The 19,190-nt window shown below is 39.0% G+C and overlaps 1 protein-coding gene across 1 annotated transcript in view; it reads right to left on the bottom strand.

Moving 5' to 3' along the window:
- AOAH (acyloxyacyl hydrolase) overlaps nucleotides 1–19,190 on the bottom strand; it is a 101,015-nt gene that overhangs the window by 41,559 nt on the left and 40,266 nt on the right. Inside the window, exons 7-13 of the mRNA XM_063452152.1 lie at nucleotides 18,892–18,974; nucleotides 17,853–17,901; nucleotides 16,941–17,011; nucleotides 14,352–14,400; nucleotides 13,176–13,224; nucleotides 8,385–8,479; nucleotides 1,505–1,596 (exon numbers count right to left, since the gene is read on the bottom strand). Coding sequence (XP_063308222.1) covers nucleotides 1,505–1,596; nucleotides 8,385–8,479; nucleotides 13,176–13,224; nucleotides 14,352–14,400; nucleotides 16,941–17,011; nucleotides 17,853–17,901; nucleotides 18,892–18,974 — 488 coding nt within the window. The remainder of the gene's footprint in view (nucleotides 1–1,504; nucleotides 1,597–8,384; nucleotides 8,480–13,175; nucleotides 13,225–14,351; nucleotides 14,401–16,940; nucleotides 17,012–17,852; nucleotides 17,902–18,891; nucleotides 18,975–19,190) is intronic.

Genomic DNA, 19,190 nt, shown 5'->3' on the forward strand with positions numbered 1-19,190 from the left:
TACAATATGAAAAAGGTTACAGAATTGTTTACTATAGTGAGAATTTTGAAGAATTCAAAGTGAATTTAAAATTCAAGGCTAAAGTAGTCAAACTGTAAAATGTCTCACAGTCAGTTATGCTTCCAGTTTGGCTGTTAGTCTTGACTTAATTTAATTAAGACACCCTATGTTTATTGTTACCTATGCATAAGTTCTGGAGAAAGGGCATCCCTACCCCTCAACATCTGTTTATTAAAGGAACACTATATTGCAGCGTTGTATTCCTAACACTACAGTGTTCCTTTAAACTTACTTTACTGCAAATTGTGTTCAATTTCGAATATATTATCTCCTGAGCTAAATATTCATCTAAAAAACATCTAAAGCAAATTAACATCTGTTTGAAAATGAAACTATATTTTCCATGCTGGCTAAGGTTGCAAAACTATATTAGGCCATTGTTCCCTACCTACGGTCTTCTGCTAGAGTTCACATGAAAGCAAACCCCTGGCTAAATTACTGGTTACTTGTACATACCTGTTATGTTTCCACAACCCTAAATATGTTACTGTTTTTATAATTCATGTTTTTACCATTTTAGATACTGCAGGAGTAGCTAAAGCTAAATATTCAGAGCAGTGCAGTTGATAAAAACATCTAAAGCAAGTTAACATCTGATTGAAAAAAAAAAAGAAACTATATTTTTCATGATGGCTAAGGTTGCAAACCTATATTAGGCCATTGTTCTCTACCTACGGTCTTCTGCTAGAGTTCACATGAAAGCAAACTCCTGGCTAAAGTACTGGTTACTTGTAAATCCCTGTTATGTTTCCACAACCCTAAATATGTTATTGTGGTTATAATTCATGTTTTTTTTTTTTTTTTTTTTACAATTTTTGGCTCGTAAAGGCTATAGGAATTGCGATTCCAGCCAATGTGAGTTATTTAAAAACAAAACAAAAAAACATGTACACTACAGTTTCTCAGAGTGAAGAGAAGAATACATTCCTTGAGATTCACTGTGACATCAATCTCTTAAGATATGTCTAAACAATGGGACCCCTGGTAGTGACCATCACAAGACGATACACAGTTCTTGATGCGGTGCACACTGTTATAGTGTGTAAAGCAGAAAACATTCTATAGTTTAATAATGAATAACACTTACTTTGAGTGCTTGTTAAGTATTAGGAAAAAGTCACTATAGCTATGCAAAAAAACAAACAACCCATAAAAGTACAGACTATTATGCCTTAAGGACCTTTAGATCTGTTATTTATAATACATCATAATATACCAAGACAATGGGTAACAGGTTTAAGGCTAATCCTTTTAACATAAATTTACAGTTTTGCCAAAAGGACATATTATTGTACTAGAAGGTACATTGAAATAGACTTACCATACAAATCCACATAGAGATCAAATTAGCTAGACAGGCACTAGAAATGATCCACTTCCTTATGTTATACCATCTTCCCTATCACGTAAGAACAGTTTTATTATCTACAACACAGATATTTACCCATTTGTAGAGTTCTGGAACCCAGTATACAGAGAGAACTGAGGCCAGTCGAGTTCATTGGAAAGTGCCATGGGTAGATCAGCAAATGTTTCCTAAATCAATGCAACAATATAATAATAATCTTAACAAGACCAATAGGGAGTTTACAATGTTTCACAACAGCAAATACATTTATTGTGTTTACAAAGAAAGCACAAACACCCACTTAAAATTATACAAATAAAAAAAAAAATGTGGCTTATATAAATATGTATTAGATTCCTGTACCTAATGTAAAAATTTAAGTTAAGTACTTTGTAATTCACAATTTAAATAGATTTTTTTCAGTAGGGAATTGTCTAAATTCAATGCACTTACATATCAATATTCTTTACCTCTTCCACTCATCATTGTAGGAATCAAAGAAAATCTAGGGTTAATAGTCCCAAGCACTAGTTAGGGCACTAGTTAAGGAGAATACATTAAGCCAGTGTTTTTTACAGGTAAAATTATATATTATTATTAGGAAGTACCGTATATACTCGAGTATAAGCCGACCCGAATATAAGCCGAAGCCCCTAATTTTACCCCAAAAAACTGGGAAAACGTATTGACTCGAGTATAAGACTAGGGTGGGAAATGCAGCAGCTACTGGTAAATTTCTAAATAAAATTAGATCCTAAAAAAATATAATGTATATAATGTATATAATGAATGCAGTGTGTGTATGTGAATGCAGTGTGTGTGTATGAGTGCAGTGTGTGTGTATGAGTGCAGTGTGTGTATGAGTGCAGTGTATGTATGAGTGCAGTGTATGTATGAGTGGAGTGTGTGTGTATGAGTGCAGTGTGTGTGTATGAATGCAGTGTGAGTGTGTGTGATGCAGTGTGTGTGTTTGTGTATGTGTTGCAGAGCCTTGGTGGGGGGGGGTGGGCATTTTTATAATTTATTTTCTTAATTATTTAAATGTTTTTTATTATTATTTTTAATATTATTTTATTTTATTTTATTATTATTTAGATTTTTTTCGTCCCCCCTCCCTGCTTGTTAGCTGGCCAGGGAGGGGGGCTCTCACTCCCTGGTGGTCCTGTGTTATTGGCAGTTCAGTGGAGGGGGGCTGGCAGGAAGCACTTACCTCTCCTACAGCTCCTGTCAGCTCCCTTCTCCTCCGCGCCGGTCTGCTCTGCTCCCTCTGCAAGTCCCAGTGTAAGTCTCGCGAGGGCCGCACTGGGGAGCTGACCGGACCGGTGGAGAGGAGGAGGGAGCTGACGGGAGCTGCAGGAGAGGTAAGTAAACGCTCCCTGCCAGCCCCCCTCCTACACAGCCCCCAGTCTGTATTATGGCAATGTAAATTGCCATAATACAGACATTGACTCGAGTATAAGTCGAGTTGGGGTTTTTCAGCACAAAAAATGTGCCGAAAAAAATCGACTTATACTCGAATATATACGGTATATTAGTAGGGGTAACTAACTATTTTAACATATGTTTTCTTTTTCTTATACAGTGGAACCTTGGAGCTCGAACGTTCCTGTTAACAATTCGGAAGTCGAACTCAAATTTGGCAAAGGAATGTCTCGGTACGCGAACGATCCTTGGTACCCGAACACATCACGCGGCATTCCCATCTATAGTAATCTCGTTGGTAAACTATCAACCTTTTTAATGCCGCATTGCATAGCCCCACATGGGGGTCTGATCCTGGGTGCTGGCAGGGCTGGAAGCTCTGATCCTGGGTGCTGGCAAGGATGGAAGCTCTGATTTCGGGTGCTGGCAGGGCTGGAAGCTCTAATTACGGGTGCTGGCAGGGCTGGGGGTCTGATACCAAGTGATGGCAGGGCTGAGGGTCTAATCCCGGGTGATGGCAGGGCTGAGAATCTGATACCGGGTACTGGCAGGGCTGGGGGGGGGGGGGTGTCTGTGGGTTACTGGGTGCAGAGCAGTGTATTTAAAAAAAAAAAAAAAAAAGCATTTTAAAAAGGTTAAGGATAAAGTTTTTGAAACTTAAAATAAGTTCTATGATGTCACAGCAAGAATTCAGGGCTGTTCTGTTACATAATGCATAGTGCATTTTCTAAACATATCTATTAATGCTGTAATGTTGGGGGTCTGGAAGGAAATAATCAAATTTCCATAAATTCCTATGGGAAATGTTGATTCGGTTTTTAACATAGAAACATAGAATGTGACGGCAGATAAGAACCATTCGGCCCATCTAGTCTGCCCAATTTTCTAAATACTTTCATTAGTCCCTGGCCTTATCTTATAGCTAGGATAGCCTTATGCCTATCCCACGCATGCTTAACCCCTTAAGGACCAAACTTCTGGAATAAAAGGGAATCATGACATGTCACACATGTCATGTGTCCTTAAGGGGTTAAACTCCTTTACTGTGTTAACCTCTACCACTTCAGCTGGAAGGCTATTCCATGCATCCACTACCCTCTCAGTAAATTAATACTTCCTGATATTATTTTTAAACCTTTGTCCCTCTAATTTAAGACTATGTCCTCTTGATGTGGTATTTTTTCTTCTTTTAAATATAGTCTCCTCCCTTACTGTGTTGATTGCCTTCATGTATTTAAATGTTTCTATCCTGCTCACAGAGACAGGAGACGTATCTGTAATATTGTTAAGCGAGCAAAGCAGGAAGGCGAATTGGATGTACTTGTCCATCTAGGGACAAATGACTTGGCTTGCAATGAGGTTTCAGAGGTTAAGGACGTTTTTAGTGTTTTTGCCAATGATATACGGCAGGTTGCTTCCACACTGTCATTCCCTGAAGTTCTGCCTGTGCATAACACTCAGAACGACAGGCGGATGCATATTAGGGACTTTAACTTGTGGCTTGCTGATTGGTGTCGGGAGCAAGGCTTTGGCTTTATTTCTCATGTTTGGAATGGAAATAAACTGTACAAAAAAGATGGTTTGCATCTTTATCAAAAGGGAACAAATGTTCTCAGTGAGCAGTTCAGAGGTTTTGCTAGGATGTATTTAAACTAGGAGGGGGGGGGGGCAAAAGGGTGATAAAACATCAATCCAATTGTCCCCCAAAACAAGGACAGAAGGTGCCTGTAGCAAGTGTGTTAAAAAATGATAAGCTTAGAGTCATGTCTACAAATGCTCGCAGTTTAGGGAATAAGATCCATGAACTTGTGGCAATAATGGCAACTGATAGTGTAGATTTAGTCGCTGTTACTGAGACATGGTATAATGAGAAAAATGACTGGGACATAGCAATACCAGGGTACTCTTTATATAGAAAAGACAGGGAAGGCAGGAAAGCGGGAGGGGTGGCCCTGTATGTGAAGGATAGCATAAAATCTAGCCTAATAAAAGTTAGTGAGGCGAACATAGAGTCCGTTTGGGTTACGTTAGAATTTGGTAATCACACAGTAACTCGTGTAGGTGTCATTTATAGGCCCCCAAGACAAATTGAATAGTTAGATAATCTACTAGTTGAGGAAATAGCTAAAATGACAATGAAGGGGGAAGTTATCATCATGGGTGACTTTAATCTTCCTCATGTGAATTGTAAAATAAAAATAGCTGCTTGTGCCAGGAGCACACATATTCTAAACTCCCTACTGGGATTGTCTCTAAAACAAGTCGTTGAGGAGCCAACTCGTAAAGAGGCCATACCTGATTTAGTGTTAACAAATGGAGATTTGGTATCTGATATTACTGTAGGTGAACGTTTAGGATCCAGTGATCATCAGTCAGTGTGGTTTAATATAAGAACAGTGACTGAGTCACACCACACAAAAACAAAAGTTTTAGACTTTAGAAAAACAGACTTTTCTAAAATTAGAATACCGTATATACTCGAGTATAAGCCGACCCGAATAAAAGCCGAGGCCCCTAAATTTTACCCAAAAAAACTGGGAAAACTTATTGACTCAAGTATAAGACTAGGGTGGGAAATGCAGCAGCTACTGGCAAATTTCTAAATAAAATTATATCCCCAAAAAATTACATTAATTGAATATTTATTTACAGTGTGTGTATATAATGAATGCAGTGTGTGTGTGTGAATGCAGTGTGTGTGTATGAGTGCAGTGTGTGTGTGTATGAGTGCAGTGTGTGTGTGTATGAGTGCAGTGTGTGTATATGAGTGCAGTGTGTGTATGTGATGCAGTGTGTGTGATACAGTGTGTGTGTGTGTGTGTGTGTGTGTGTGTGTGTTGCAGAGCCTTGGTGGGGGGTGGGCATTTTTATGATTATTTTTTTTAAAATATATTTTAATCATTTTTTTATTTTATTATTATTTTAAAAATATTATACTAGGATAAAGGCACCAGGACACTCCTGAAACTATAACCACTACAGTGTGCTTGACACTTGCAGTGTCCTTTAAAACTCTGTCATCCTGTCTGCCCAGACTCTTTAATAAATCTCGTGCAGATTGCGGGTTGGGTGCGGAAGGGGCAGGGCTATATAAAATTCTATCTACATATGTGGCATCTAAACCGGAACTAGATTGGGCAGACTGAGGCCTTTTAGAGATTATCTTGTTCACATAATGTAACTACAACTACTAGAAATGCAAGGCTTTAAATATCATGGAAAGGTCCCACAATAATAATTGCCAGACTGTGAATCAATCAAAGAAACAGTGGCTGGTTGGGGAGATCTATATATTAATTGTGGTTTCTCATCTGAAAAAGCATATATGTATTTACGTTATTGGGATGCTGCTAAAATGTCCAAACCACTTACCCAGTGTGTATAAAGTGTTTTGAATGTTCTTCCACTCTGTGGTGGTTAAAATCACCACTATTTTACCTGCTGGCAAAGCGTTTCATTTTACAAAGTAGCTGTCTGTTCAATGTATGTTGGTAATTTTTCAACTGCCCATAAAAGGTTTAATTAGTGAATACAGACCGTGAAAATGAATTCACTAAAGGCTGGTCGATATTTGTGGGCAATCCATATAGCAATGTAATGGATTACTAGTGAGCTATGAAGCTTATAGGATTTTCTTTATTTCCAATACAATGTATACATGTTGCCTTAAATAAAGAGGAGGTTATCAATCTTTCAGGAATAATACAAATGGACTGTTAGAGATTATTTCTTCCATATCCTAATTTTGTTCCTGCTGTACTTTCTGTATTGTCATACACATACTATTCAACCTTATCATACACAATGAAACACAGCTTTTGGCTCCAGAATGAGACATTTACAAATGACCAATATTTTTTAGAAATTGTTGCTAGATGAAAATTAAGAACAGATTTGCTATCATGGGAAGGAAACAGTTGTTCTTCAGTCCGATACAGATTTAACCATTTCACAAAGCTATATTATTACCTTCTATTAAGATAAAACGGAACACTGGCAAGTAACTTAAAAACCAGAAGACTGCTCATCATACCCTTTTCTTTAATTGATTTGAAAATATGAACAGAATAACGTGAGTTTATACAAGATTAGATAGGGCTTGGCAATATAAATGGTGTACAACACGTCAAAGTCATTTCAATTATAGACAAGATTAGGTAAGATTTGAAGGTAGGAAAGGTCTTGACAGGTCATACATAGACTTGACAAGGATGTAAAGGATCAAAAACCCAGAGACCATTTTAATAAGAAATCTAGGAACAGTGAAACGCCTACAAAGACTGAGACCTTTAAAGGCTAAAAGTGCTTGCACAAAAATATGATCATGCTGCAGATTAGCACTTATTGCCAGCGCTACATCACTACGGTAGCATGATCAAAATGGAGGACAGCATCAGCCTCAGCTTCACTGAAGTAACATTTCCACACAGGCGACATTCATTTGGCTGAGCTTTGTAAATAAATGTCTAGCACGCCCTGGTTTCTCCAAAAATCAGATGCTCAGTTTGGGTTCAAAATGTTAAAAACTGCATGTTACTTTCTGAGACATAATTCCAGTCAGAAAGAGTATAAAAAAAACATATTACAGACCAAAAACTGACACAAGAGACAAAAATTCATCAAATTTGTTACTCAATTATTTTCAGCGATTTCAAACATATAAAACGACACTTGAATATGTAAAGAAAATTTTCTACTACTATGGCAAAAAAATGCTCTGGTCTATTACTGGACATTACTTGATCCACCACAGCTTAAAGGAAAACTCCAGTGCCAGGAAAACAATCCATTTTCCTGGCACTGGAGGTACCCTCTCCCTCCCACCCCCCAGTCCCCGGTTACTGAAGGGGTGAAAACCCCTTCAGTCACTTACCTGAGGCAGCAACGATGTCCCTCGTCGCTGTCTCCTCCTCCGCACCGCTCCTCCTACTGTCTCCGTCGGCCGGTGGGCGAGACTGATCCCCCCCACCGGCCGAGGAGACCTAATGCGCATGCGCGGCAATGCCGCGCATGCGCATTAGTGCTCCCCATAGGAAAGCATTGAAAAAGAATTTCAATGCTTTCCTATGAGGAAATGAGCGACGCTGGAGGTCCTCACACATGTGCTATAGAGCAGGAAGTTCCCTATAGTGGCTGTCTAGTAGACAGCCACTAGAGGTGGAGTTAACCCTGCAAGGTCATTATTGCAGTTTATAAAAAACTGCAATAATTACACTTGCAGGGTTAAGAGTAGTGGGAGTTGGCACCCAGACCACTCCAATGGGCAGAAGTGGTCTGGGTGCCTGGAGTGTCCCTTTAAGGCTAGAATCAGTCAGCCCTGTGAAAATGTGAATTGGTCAAAATTATCTTTTTTTTCTTGTAATGCTGTATTGTTGGTTTTCACAGACCAGTGGCAATGATATAATAATATAATGTGTATATTGTCTGAAATATTCATGTGCAGGGATTGGGCATTCTAACTGTACAGTTAAAATGTCGAGAATATGTGCTATTTTTAAAGATTCTTATATATTGAACACCCACTTAGGTTCATAGATAACGAGCACACACTTACCTTGGACATTTTTAGAGCAGTCATCCATTGGGGAGGTATATGGAAGTGGGCAGCAGCAGAATCCCCCAATACTATGATCCCTTTTGTATCAGTACCTTGGAAACAAATAACTCAAATAAATGCATTGCTTTAAACTAGTTTTATTCAAAACTGAGTAAACCACAGCTGTAAGTGGTATTATCACCACCTCTCAAACAAAACATAATGTGCCTTCATAATATATATGTCATTAATATGGTAATTAATGGATTTCTCAAAAATGTCACCCATTGGATTTTGCCTATACTACATCAGAGACCTCTGTGTATCCCATTTTGGTTATCTTCATGTAGTCCTATGGTTGTTAAAACCGACCTCTAATACGGTCAAATTTTTCATAGAATACCTAGCAATAATGTCAAATATCAGTGTGCTTTTTCTTTCCAAATTCCTTTTCAACTAACTACAATTAGTTGAAAAGTTCTAAAAGTGAGTATAACAGGGTTATTCACTAATGAGCGCATACCAAATGGGGCAAAGCCATTAGCTGCTATGCAGGACCATTTGGACTGCACAATACAGAGATTGTTCACAGTATTTAACAATGTCTAGATTTTGCAGAGCAAGCTCCAAAGGAGCCTGAATTTGGTCCAACTTTGACGTGTTCAAGACTAAAACCGGCTGAGATAATGACCTGGATTGTTAAAATACAAATCAAGACTTCAAAAATCCAAGTTATTTTCCCACTGGCAACCATGCCGCTGGTGAGGGCAAATTTACTAAGAGTGAGCAGGAGGTGACCACTCACTGTAACATTAAATAGCAACTGAACAGAAAATTCCTTCCCATTCATTAAAAAGGTATCATCCCAAGGGGATGTGGTCTGTAAAACAACTAGGGGATTACCAGTTCCAGAGTGGGAGAAAATTATTTAAATTAAATAATGGGCTGTGTACAAATCACTGCCCATCCGCTGCCATTACCCGTAGCCAACAGGTGGGGCTATTAAATAAATTAAAATGGGGGACACACACTAGTATCGACCCCTGCCCATGTGGGGCTACTTATTAAAATAAAGTGGGAGCAACTTAATGTCCCCACTAGTCACCACCCATGGGTAGCGGTTGTCAACCCCCACCCCCCCAAAAAAAAAATCCTGCGTACTCTCCTCACCCTACTCACTACTTCCTGTCTTTACTTTCAGAAATTGAGAACATCACCTTAGTAGCAGCAGGCCGGTAAAAAGTAGCAACTGATATGCTGATATGTCCATATAAGAGGTTTTTTTTTCTCCCTCAGTGAGTTTCTAGTTAATCATAACTGATTAGATACGGTCAATAGTAAGTCCCATTTTGATGTAACTTTTACATAACACCACATTTTTAATGCCAGACTTAAGGCAATCAAGGGTTTAATCTGCAAAATATATACCAATGGATATCATGACAGCTGCTAATTAACTTAAAAGCGGTTACTAATTGCTATATCCTGTAGACCAATTCCCCATATTTCAATAGATGTTAGACCCATTGCCATTAATAGATTAGACATTTTTCAGAGGAAGGGAAATATAATATGCAATGTTCCATCCAACACAGGAATGACCAATTCCAGTCAACAGGTACACCATGTTTTCAAACTAAAGTTTATGTGTTGCTCAGTGATAAATGAAGATATCTAGTATAATCTGCACTTGTAATACAAATATTTAATCCCCTAGTGAAATATTCAAGTGTTTTCCCCGAATTCAACTGAAAATGCAACTTATAATGACTTTTCCAGTCTCAAAATTATTCAATCCCTTCATGGCAAGAAACTTTAGTACTTACTAGAGCACCCTTTTGCTGTTATGATCTGCTGAAAACCAGATGCATAGCCAGACACAAGCTTCCGGCAGAGTTCCTGAGGAACCTTAGCCCATTGCTCATGGGCAATGGCCTCCAGTTCAGTAATATTCTTGAGTTTGTGTGCTGCAACGGCCTTCTTCAAATCCCACCAGAATTTCTATGGGGGTCAAGTTAGGTGACTGTCATGGTCACTGCATCATTTTCCAGGACTTCTTCTGCAATCAAGCCTTTGTGGAATTTGATGTATGCTTGGGATCAACGTCTTATTGGAGGGTCCAATGACATCCAAACTTCAGCTTCCTCACAAATGGCATGACATTGTATCCTAGGATTTCCTGATATTTCAATGAATCCATCTTGCCTTCCACATGCTGCAGATTTCCAGCCCAAGAGCATCACGGAGCCACCACTTTGCATAACTGTACGCAGAGTGTTTCTCCAGACATACTGCTGATCTATTGGGCCAAATAGTTAAAGTTTTGTTTCATCACATCACAGAACATAACATGCGGTTTATTTATATGATTTTGAGCCTATTGGAGCCAACGTTTCTTGTACTTTTGAGTCAGTAGTGATGCACGTCTTGGAGTTCTGGCATGGAAAACTTCTGCATTTAGTACGCACCTTACTATGGTCACTGAAACCTCAGTGCCTGTTGCCACCAAGTCTTGCTGCTGGTATTTTGCAGTCATTCAAGGGTTTTTCACAACCTGCCTTCTCAGAAATCTGGTTGGCAGCCATTGATTGTTTCCTTTTTCTGCCTGCCTAGGTAGTGTACCCACTGTTCCTTCAACCTTGAACTTGTGAACGATGCTTCCAACGCTGTCTCTAAGAGCATTCAGTACCTTCCATATCTTTTTGTATCCTGTTCCTTGTTCCTTGTTTGTGAATCTCTTCTCTTAACTTTGTGGAGCATTCTTTTGACTTAGCCATATTTCTAACATGCAGTCAAACATGACACTTCACAAATACTAGCCAGTTTAGGTATTTCAAGTGTTCCAGCTCAAGCATACATAGTGCAACTGATGAAGCCCTTGATTAATTGTATCAGGTGAGACCACCTGTTTTGCATATTTGTGCTGTTGTGAGGATTTCTATTCAGGTGGTTGAATAATTTTGAGACTGGAGAAGCCATTATAAGTTGCATTGGCCGTTGAATTTGTGGAACCCACTTGAAGCATTCGTTGTGTTGAGCTATTTCAGCTGCTTTTGTTTTATTTGTTCAATGCAAACAGCTGAAAGTCTGTACATTTTGGCAATAAACCTGATTTTCAAAAGTGGCAAGCCGGCCAGCTCTTGAGCCCCGCAGGACACGAGGAAAACAAGGGATCTGCCTGGGCATTTGGGGGCGGCTTTCTTTTGCTGCCCCCTGCAAAGTGCCGCCCAAGGCAGATGCCTTGTTTGCCTCGTGTAAGATACTTCCCAGTGTGTATGTGTGGGGCTCTTTGGGGTATTGCATGTGAGAGACTGCATGTGCGGGTTGTGTGTATGTTTGTGTGTGGGCTGTTTGTATTATTTGTATGAGGGGAGGGTTATTCTGCATTTCTGTGTATATCTAGTAATGAGGCTTCCCTGGGGTTCAATGGGGACTTGACTGGCCAGGTACAGGTCAAGGACAGAAGCTGCAACAGCAGCTGCAGGCTGCTCTACTCCAGTGTGGATTCCCATTCACAAGTGCTAGAATGAAGTGATCAGAGATCACTTCCTTTATGCATAAATTTGGGATTGTCTTTCATCACACCTTTTTGTATTAGCAGATATCTCAAGTTTCACTGGGACTCCTGATAGGCCAGAGCCTGTTTGGCTCTAGCAGCCTTGAGTGCCATGCAAAGACACCTTGAGTTGCCTACCCCTGCATTAGACAATGAATTTGCTTTTGCAATTTCGGATGTTTGCTTTTTACTTAGTTTGGTAGTTAAAATTCCTCTGTGGTTCACAGTATTCACTAAGAAACAAATGGTAACTGAATTGAGCCAAATAGATCCTGCTATTGTCATATAGATCTCGTTGCTATAGAAAGATTGATTGAAGATTGATCAAAACAGATCAATTAAATTGAAACCAAATTGTAGCAAATTTTAACAAAATGCCACTAATGCAAGATTCAGATTTGGAGGGATCATTTAGGATTTGGGTATCTCGGGAGTGTTAATGGTGAGCTTGGGGTATCATTGGACTTAGGGGGCTTAGAACAACCCAATAAAGACAATTCACTTGCAATTGTTTTATTTTTTGACTAGTTGAATAACCCATCATAAAGGAGATTCGCCCTATTAAAAAGTGAAGCAAACTGCTTCCAAATCGAATCACATTTGGTTGCATTAACTGAATTTGCCTTTTTTGAGCAGACAGATGTGTAAATGTAAATTGTGAATTTGGCTGCTGTTTAGATGGCATTCAGTGTTTAGTGAATAGATTAGGCAATGTAATGCCCATCTAGGTTATGATCGTGGTTTGGCTTGAGCTGTTGTTTGTTAAAAGGGCACTCTAACCAACATAACTGCAACACTAGTGCTCTCCATAGCACCTTGGTAATGCAGAATTTACACCTTCTTGTTAACAGTGCCAATTTTGGCCAGCTTGAAAGGAAGTGATTGGTTGAGAATGATGGTGATGGGTTAGCGTTCAGTGCTGTCCAGGCTGGCCAAAAATTGTCATTTATTATGGGGAAGTGTAAATTTTGCATTATGAAGCAGGTGAAAAAGGGGCAACCTCTGGGTTGAACCCTGGTTTATATCAAACAGCACCAGATGTTTTGGCAAGCTATGGTTGTTATTATAGTGCCCCTTTAAGTGAGAAATAATGCTTCCAATATACTACCGGTATATTAAGTCATCTTCAAAATGCATTGACTCTCCTAGTGTCAAAAATGTTTTTAATTCACAATGCCAATCTTTGGAAATCTGGATAAACAAGCTATTGCTCCATTCTATTGCATGGGCATATCTTAATATTGTCAACAGACCTTCACAGAATTTTTTCTCATGAGGTATTCCATCTTCTGGATCAAAACCCTTTAAGAAAAATGAAAAATGAACACAATGATGCAATAATTATGTTTAAAATCTCTATTATTATTATTTTATTTTCTGAATGTTCTCACAGACCCTCATCCCATTTTTTCACCAAGTCCTATTAAAGTCCATGTTCCAATTACGTTAATTGAAGCATGTATTGATCGGGGCTTACACAGTGAACTAATCGGACGTGGCAAAATGTTCCTGTATTTCACTATATGAAACATTCAAGAATAATATATAGGTTTTGTTCAATCCTGATAATTACATTTTTTACAGGGTCTCTAACATCTAATCTGGTAGATATTCACCTCGGATTTCATCTCATCTGATTGCTGGCTACACTGCTTCTCCTAACAAATGACACCACAGTCCAGGTCAGTCCAGCTTCGCATTGTATTGGGGAGGAAATGGAAACATTGATTCTCTTTTTCCTCATCTCTCCGACTCACTCTTTATTGACTGACCGGTGTAAAGGTTAGGTTTTTAAATTATAGAAAAAACAAAAAATATCAATGACTGAAAGGGAGCCAGATGGAGGCACTTAGATCCAGTAAAAAGGGTTTAGATTTTGACATTCAACTTAATTTTCACCCAGCAGCATATTGGCAGGGTTATGAGGAGTCCTGCTAGTTAAATTCCTTTAGTTTACTGCTGTTACATTTGTCTCTGCAATATGGGACAAGGGGACATTTGGAATAACTGTAGATAATCTGGAAATTATGCATAAAATGGCAAATTATGCACCTATCATGATTTTCTTCTGGTACCAATTTCTGCGGTCATTGAACTTTATTCATTAAGAAAGGAATTTTGTAGAAACGAGAAGATTTTATTTGATGCCAAAATAGATGAGCTGGAAAAGTATTTCTGTTATATTGGCCTAAAATGAATTATTCTCTCGTCAATTGCCCACAATTACCGGTTTAGTGAATTCAAATTGACAATTAAACTTAGCATGCCTAAAATTATTTGTATGATACATACCCTGCTTAAAAAACTTTGATACTGTGTTGCCTCAGTGATTAAACATTTTTGCCCAAGCTTCCTTTACTACTTAATGAGATGAAAACCTCACTAGAAGAATTTTGACAATGCTATCATATAGTATGGAAATTACTTACCCATATTCCATTGCAGTTAGAATCCTTCAGTGCATCCCAATCCCTTGGCCTGCATAAATATAATGTACATATTACAGTTGAAAATAATTCCCAGAAGATTCTAACAAATACCCAGTGTTTAATCTGTAGTTATTGTATGATGCAAAATAATAATTACACATATGAATTTGTTTTTGGTGGAATCACTAATTTTACGAAAATGTAGATTTTTCAACTAATATTGACCGATAACTTGCCGACTGTTTGAATGACCAGATTGAAAATCATATTAATTGCATTTGGAGTCATTCGGTCATTTGTCAATTGTCTGCTGCTCTTGTTGGTGCATAATAAGTAAAATACCATATTTACGCAAATCTAATGCGCACCTTTTTTTGAAAATAAAGTTTCCAAAATTTGAATGCGCATTAGATTTGATGGTGCATTACATTTGGGGCGAATTTTCCAGGGAAATGCATTCTGGCGATTTCACACAGGCAAATTCAAACTGGTGAATTCAAACAGATGAATTCAAACAGGTGAATTCAAACAGACTAATTCTTCAATGGTGCAACTATAAAGTAATCAATTTCCCATATCAAATACACTGATCAGTCACAACATTAAAACAACTTACAAATAAAGTGAATGAATGACTGGGTCAGAGCATCTCCAAAACTGTGTGAAGTGAATAACATTGATTATATTGTTACAATGGCACTTGTAAAGGGGTGGGATATATTAGGACACAAGTAAACAGTCAGTTCTTGAATTTCATGTGTTGGAAGCAGGAAAAATGGGAAAGCATAAAGGCTTGTGTGACTTTGACAAGGGCCAAATAGTGATAGCTAGACAACTAGGTCAGAGCATCTCCAAAACGGCAAGTCTTGTGGGGTGTTCCTAGTATGTAGTGATTAGCACCTACCAAAAATGGTGCAAGGAAGGACAACTGGTGAACCAGCATCAGTGTCATGGGCGACCAAGGCTCATTAATGCACGTGGGGAAGGAAGGATAGCCCTCTGGTCTGATCACACAGAAGAGCTACTGTAGCTCAAATTGCTAAAAAACCTAATGCTTGCTGTAGCGGAGCTCCCTGTACCCTGGCTGGGTGCCTCCGCCAAGGACCGCTTCCTAGCTGGAGCAGGGGAAAACCTCAGCACTTCTGCCCCTGTCGCCGTGGCTTGACTGGGGTCCTCCTGGAGCCTCTCCATCCTGGAGCAGAATAGGGGACTAGCTCTATTCACTCCCAGGGACTGGATGACACACAGTCCTGGGAGCTCTAGTCCTTACAAGGACTTTCCCCGCTGAATCCTCCATGAGCTGGAACAGTGATTAGTCCTTTCCCCTCCCAGTAACTAGACGACACTGGGAGTACAACAGGTTTAATGTATCTAAACACAGCCTTTTTATACACAGACCCCAGCAGGGGGTCTGCATTGTCTTCACCACAAGCCCCTCCCAGGAATCTCTGGGCCTGGGAGATCATTCAGTTAAAGACTAATTATCTCAAAGGAACAGGGAGGCAGACATAAAAATACCCCAAAACAGAATAAAAACATAAAATTACTCCACAAATAATACATTGTTAAATAGCCCTGATCTGAGCGCCCAAGTTCTCCAAATAGCACTCAGATCCATGAAGTGTAGGGGAAACGCCACTTTGTTAAAGTTCTGACTGGCCACACACGTGGTCCTATGCCCAAAATAGTTCCAGGGCGTTTGGTGCTTTTGCTGGTCAACTTTCGGGAGCTCCTGTGGCCGCAATACGGGGTGCTCAGCCTGACTCTTAGGTAGCATTTGTTCCCGTTAGTCTCAGGCATCTTTCCATCAAAAAGTGCTCTCCTGGCGGATTTCAAAGTTGTTCAAAACAGCGAACCAAGTTGTCCGGGAACCACATGGTCACCTCATGCTGAAAACAGTTCCATAACATTTGCGGCTAAGTCCCGCTGAGGTGACCGGGAACCCACAAAGTCCTCATGCCGAAATAAGTTCCACAGCGGTCGCGGCTAAGTACCGCTGGGACTATTTGTGGGTTTGGTTCATGCGAACGGCCGCCAGAGAGTCAGCATTTGGTTCCTTTTGCATGTAGGGAAGGTACCGAACCAGGGGCACCCAGGGAAAGCTGTTAATGGCGGCTGGGCAGAGTAAATCCCAAACGGTGTCCCAGACCTGCACCATAGTCAGTGGGCAGGAGGCCGGCTTCTACACTCCTCCAGGAGTCCATGGCAAACGAATGTGGGAAGGAGCATTTGTCACACTGGCCATGACAGAAATGTAATGCTGGCCATCACAGTGTGCTGTGTAAGGGGCTGCCTAGCCATGGACAATGTTTTTTCCTGATGACAGTGGTCTGTTTCAGCAGGATAATGCACCCAGTCACACTGCATAAATTGTTCAGGAATGGTTTGAGGAACATGACTTTAAGGTTTCAATGTGTTGCCTTGGCCACCAAATTCACCAGATCTAAATCCAATAAAGCATCTGTGAGATGTGCTGGAACAACACATTTAATCCATGGAGGCCCCATGTCACAACTTGCAGATGATCTGCTGCTAGAAGGACAAAGTAGAAGGAAGACAGAACAATAAAAACAGAGGAAACTGTGTTACCTTTTCCCAGGGTAGATAGACATGTCAAAGTCATTGCAGTCTCTTCCTCTCCAGTGGTATCCTCGCAAGGTCTGCAACATATCACAGAAAACAATAGGGTTACTGCACGGATACATGCATATTATGGACTAGTGTGATTTTAATAAACAAATTTAACAGAGATTAGTTAGCTTTGTTTGACTCCTTTGACAATGACCAAAATATCAGTTAAATAGATAAAGCTTTAGTTAGATCTCTACTTCAAGTGTCAGTTTAAGCCAGGGGTAGGCAACCTTCGGCTCTACAGATGTTTTGGACTACATCTCCCATAATGCTTTTACAGCCATATTGCTGGCAAAGCATCAAGGGAGATGTAGTCCACAACATCTGTAGAGCCGAAGGTTGCCTACCCCTGGTTTAAGCAATAAAACAACTTTATATGATTGTAAAGATTATAGTTTAGAGGTTACTGTGCCCCGACTCTCCGCTCTAAGAGTGGCATATGACTTCTGTGATTTGACTATAGTTGCCAATCAAGGATCCAGAATTCTTCGTTTTTTGTCGATGTTATGTATAACATGTGCACGCACCACACTCACAATACAAACTGGGCTATCTCTCCACCCCAGAAAGACAGCCAAGGAAGTGTGCTGTCCGTGGCTCTGACAATCACAGTGAGCAAGGCTGTTCGTAAACTTATAGTAGCCATGTTATAGATTAGTTTGACTAATAATATGAAATTAAATAGAAGGCAGTAAATCATTCCACTATGTTACTTGTGCTTTTAGAATATGTGGTTTTTGCACTTTTGTTTATGAAATCAAATAGTAGGCAAAGTAGCATAATACTTCGTAGACAATCCTATAGGACAACAATTTATTAAATTCCAAATGATGCCTGGGAAGAGACACAAGTGTAATTTGACTTACATACCGGAAAACCACTGAAATTGTCATGGTCGAAATCTTCTAGAGGTGTTGATCTGGCAATATAGAGTGTAAACCACTTTTTGAATATAACATTTTTGAATGATCAAACTTGTGCCTTCTACACTTTGAACACTACATTTATTACATTATGGCATTGGTATTTTGATGCGCTAACACACAAAACAGTAAACTAAATGAGATGCAAGCCATTATGAGGATATAATGACATTAACAGGTTCTGGAGACTTCATAAACCACAAGACTGAAGTTTGAATAGTTTATGAATATCACAAGATCTCCATATTGTGTCCAATTTAACATGCCCAGCAGTTTAGACTCCGTAGACCAGAGTGCAAGGCTGCTGATTTGCCAATCTACTTCCTGAAGCTCAAGGCTGATGATGTAATATGTGGGGATTTGCACAACAATAAATTGAATTGAATAAATTGAAAACTAAATACAAATATTCAATGTATTATCTATGCAATATATTATCTATATAAAAAGAATAGGGCAATCCTAGACTGGTGTGCTAGATACGGCATTGTTTATACAATACATTTGTAAGTAGCAATTATTACAAATATCTTAAAATGTAAAGAAAAAATGTACAAGAATATTAAGAAAAACCTAAAACCTGTTTTTATGCTAATCAAAATAAATGCAACAGTTTTTCTTTAAGTTTGCATTTGTCTAGAGTGTTTTTTAAAATTCATAAAACATATACAAAGATGTTCTAGCGTAAAAAAATTTCCTTCGGTTCATTACTGAAATTGCTGTATGTTGAATAAATGTAAAATGGCAAATCAAATGTACATTAAGCAACTTATCTGTAGTCATTCACTGTAAGAATGAATGACATTTGTAACTTACAACTATCAAAATCTGTTGGGAACATTTCACACATTCTGAGCAATCACAAAAACATTGAAATGCACATCAGATGTCAAATGAAAAGCTGATATGCAGCACAGTGATCTGGAAGTAACGTGGCTAACACAGACAAATATCTCGCTTACACGCATATTCATTTGAGCACTTACGTTTCCATTGCGTCACATATATTGCGTAGTATTGGAAGTGAACAAAGCTTCAAGAAAATATTAGAAACAATTTCAGATTTTTTCTGGAAAAAGATAAAGATAAATGAAGCATGAGAATTTAAACAGAACATTCCTTTTGAGACTCTAGCAAAGAACCCCGAAAAACGCTAAAAACCAAAGCAAATCAATTTGTCACAGATCATTAATCTAATATAATAAGCAATAGCTTAAAAAGGTACAGTGTCTTTACTGTTTTTATTTAATGCTACATTTACTTATCCTAGAGAGAGAGAGAGAGA

The sequence above is a fragment of the Pelobates fuscus genome, chromosome 4 (genome assembly GCF_036172605.1).
Source record: "Pelobates fuscus isolate aPelFus1 chromosome 4, aPelFus1.pri, whole genome shotgun sequence".
NCBI classification, from domain to species: domain Eukaryota; kingdom Metazoa; phylum Chordata; class Amphibia; order Anura; family Pelobatidae; genus Pelobates; species Pelobates fuscus.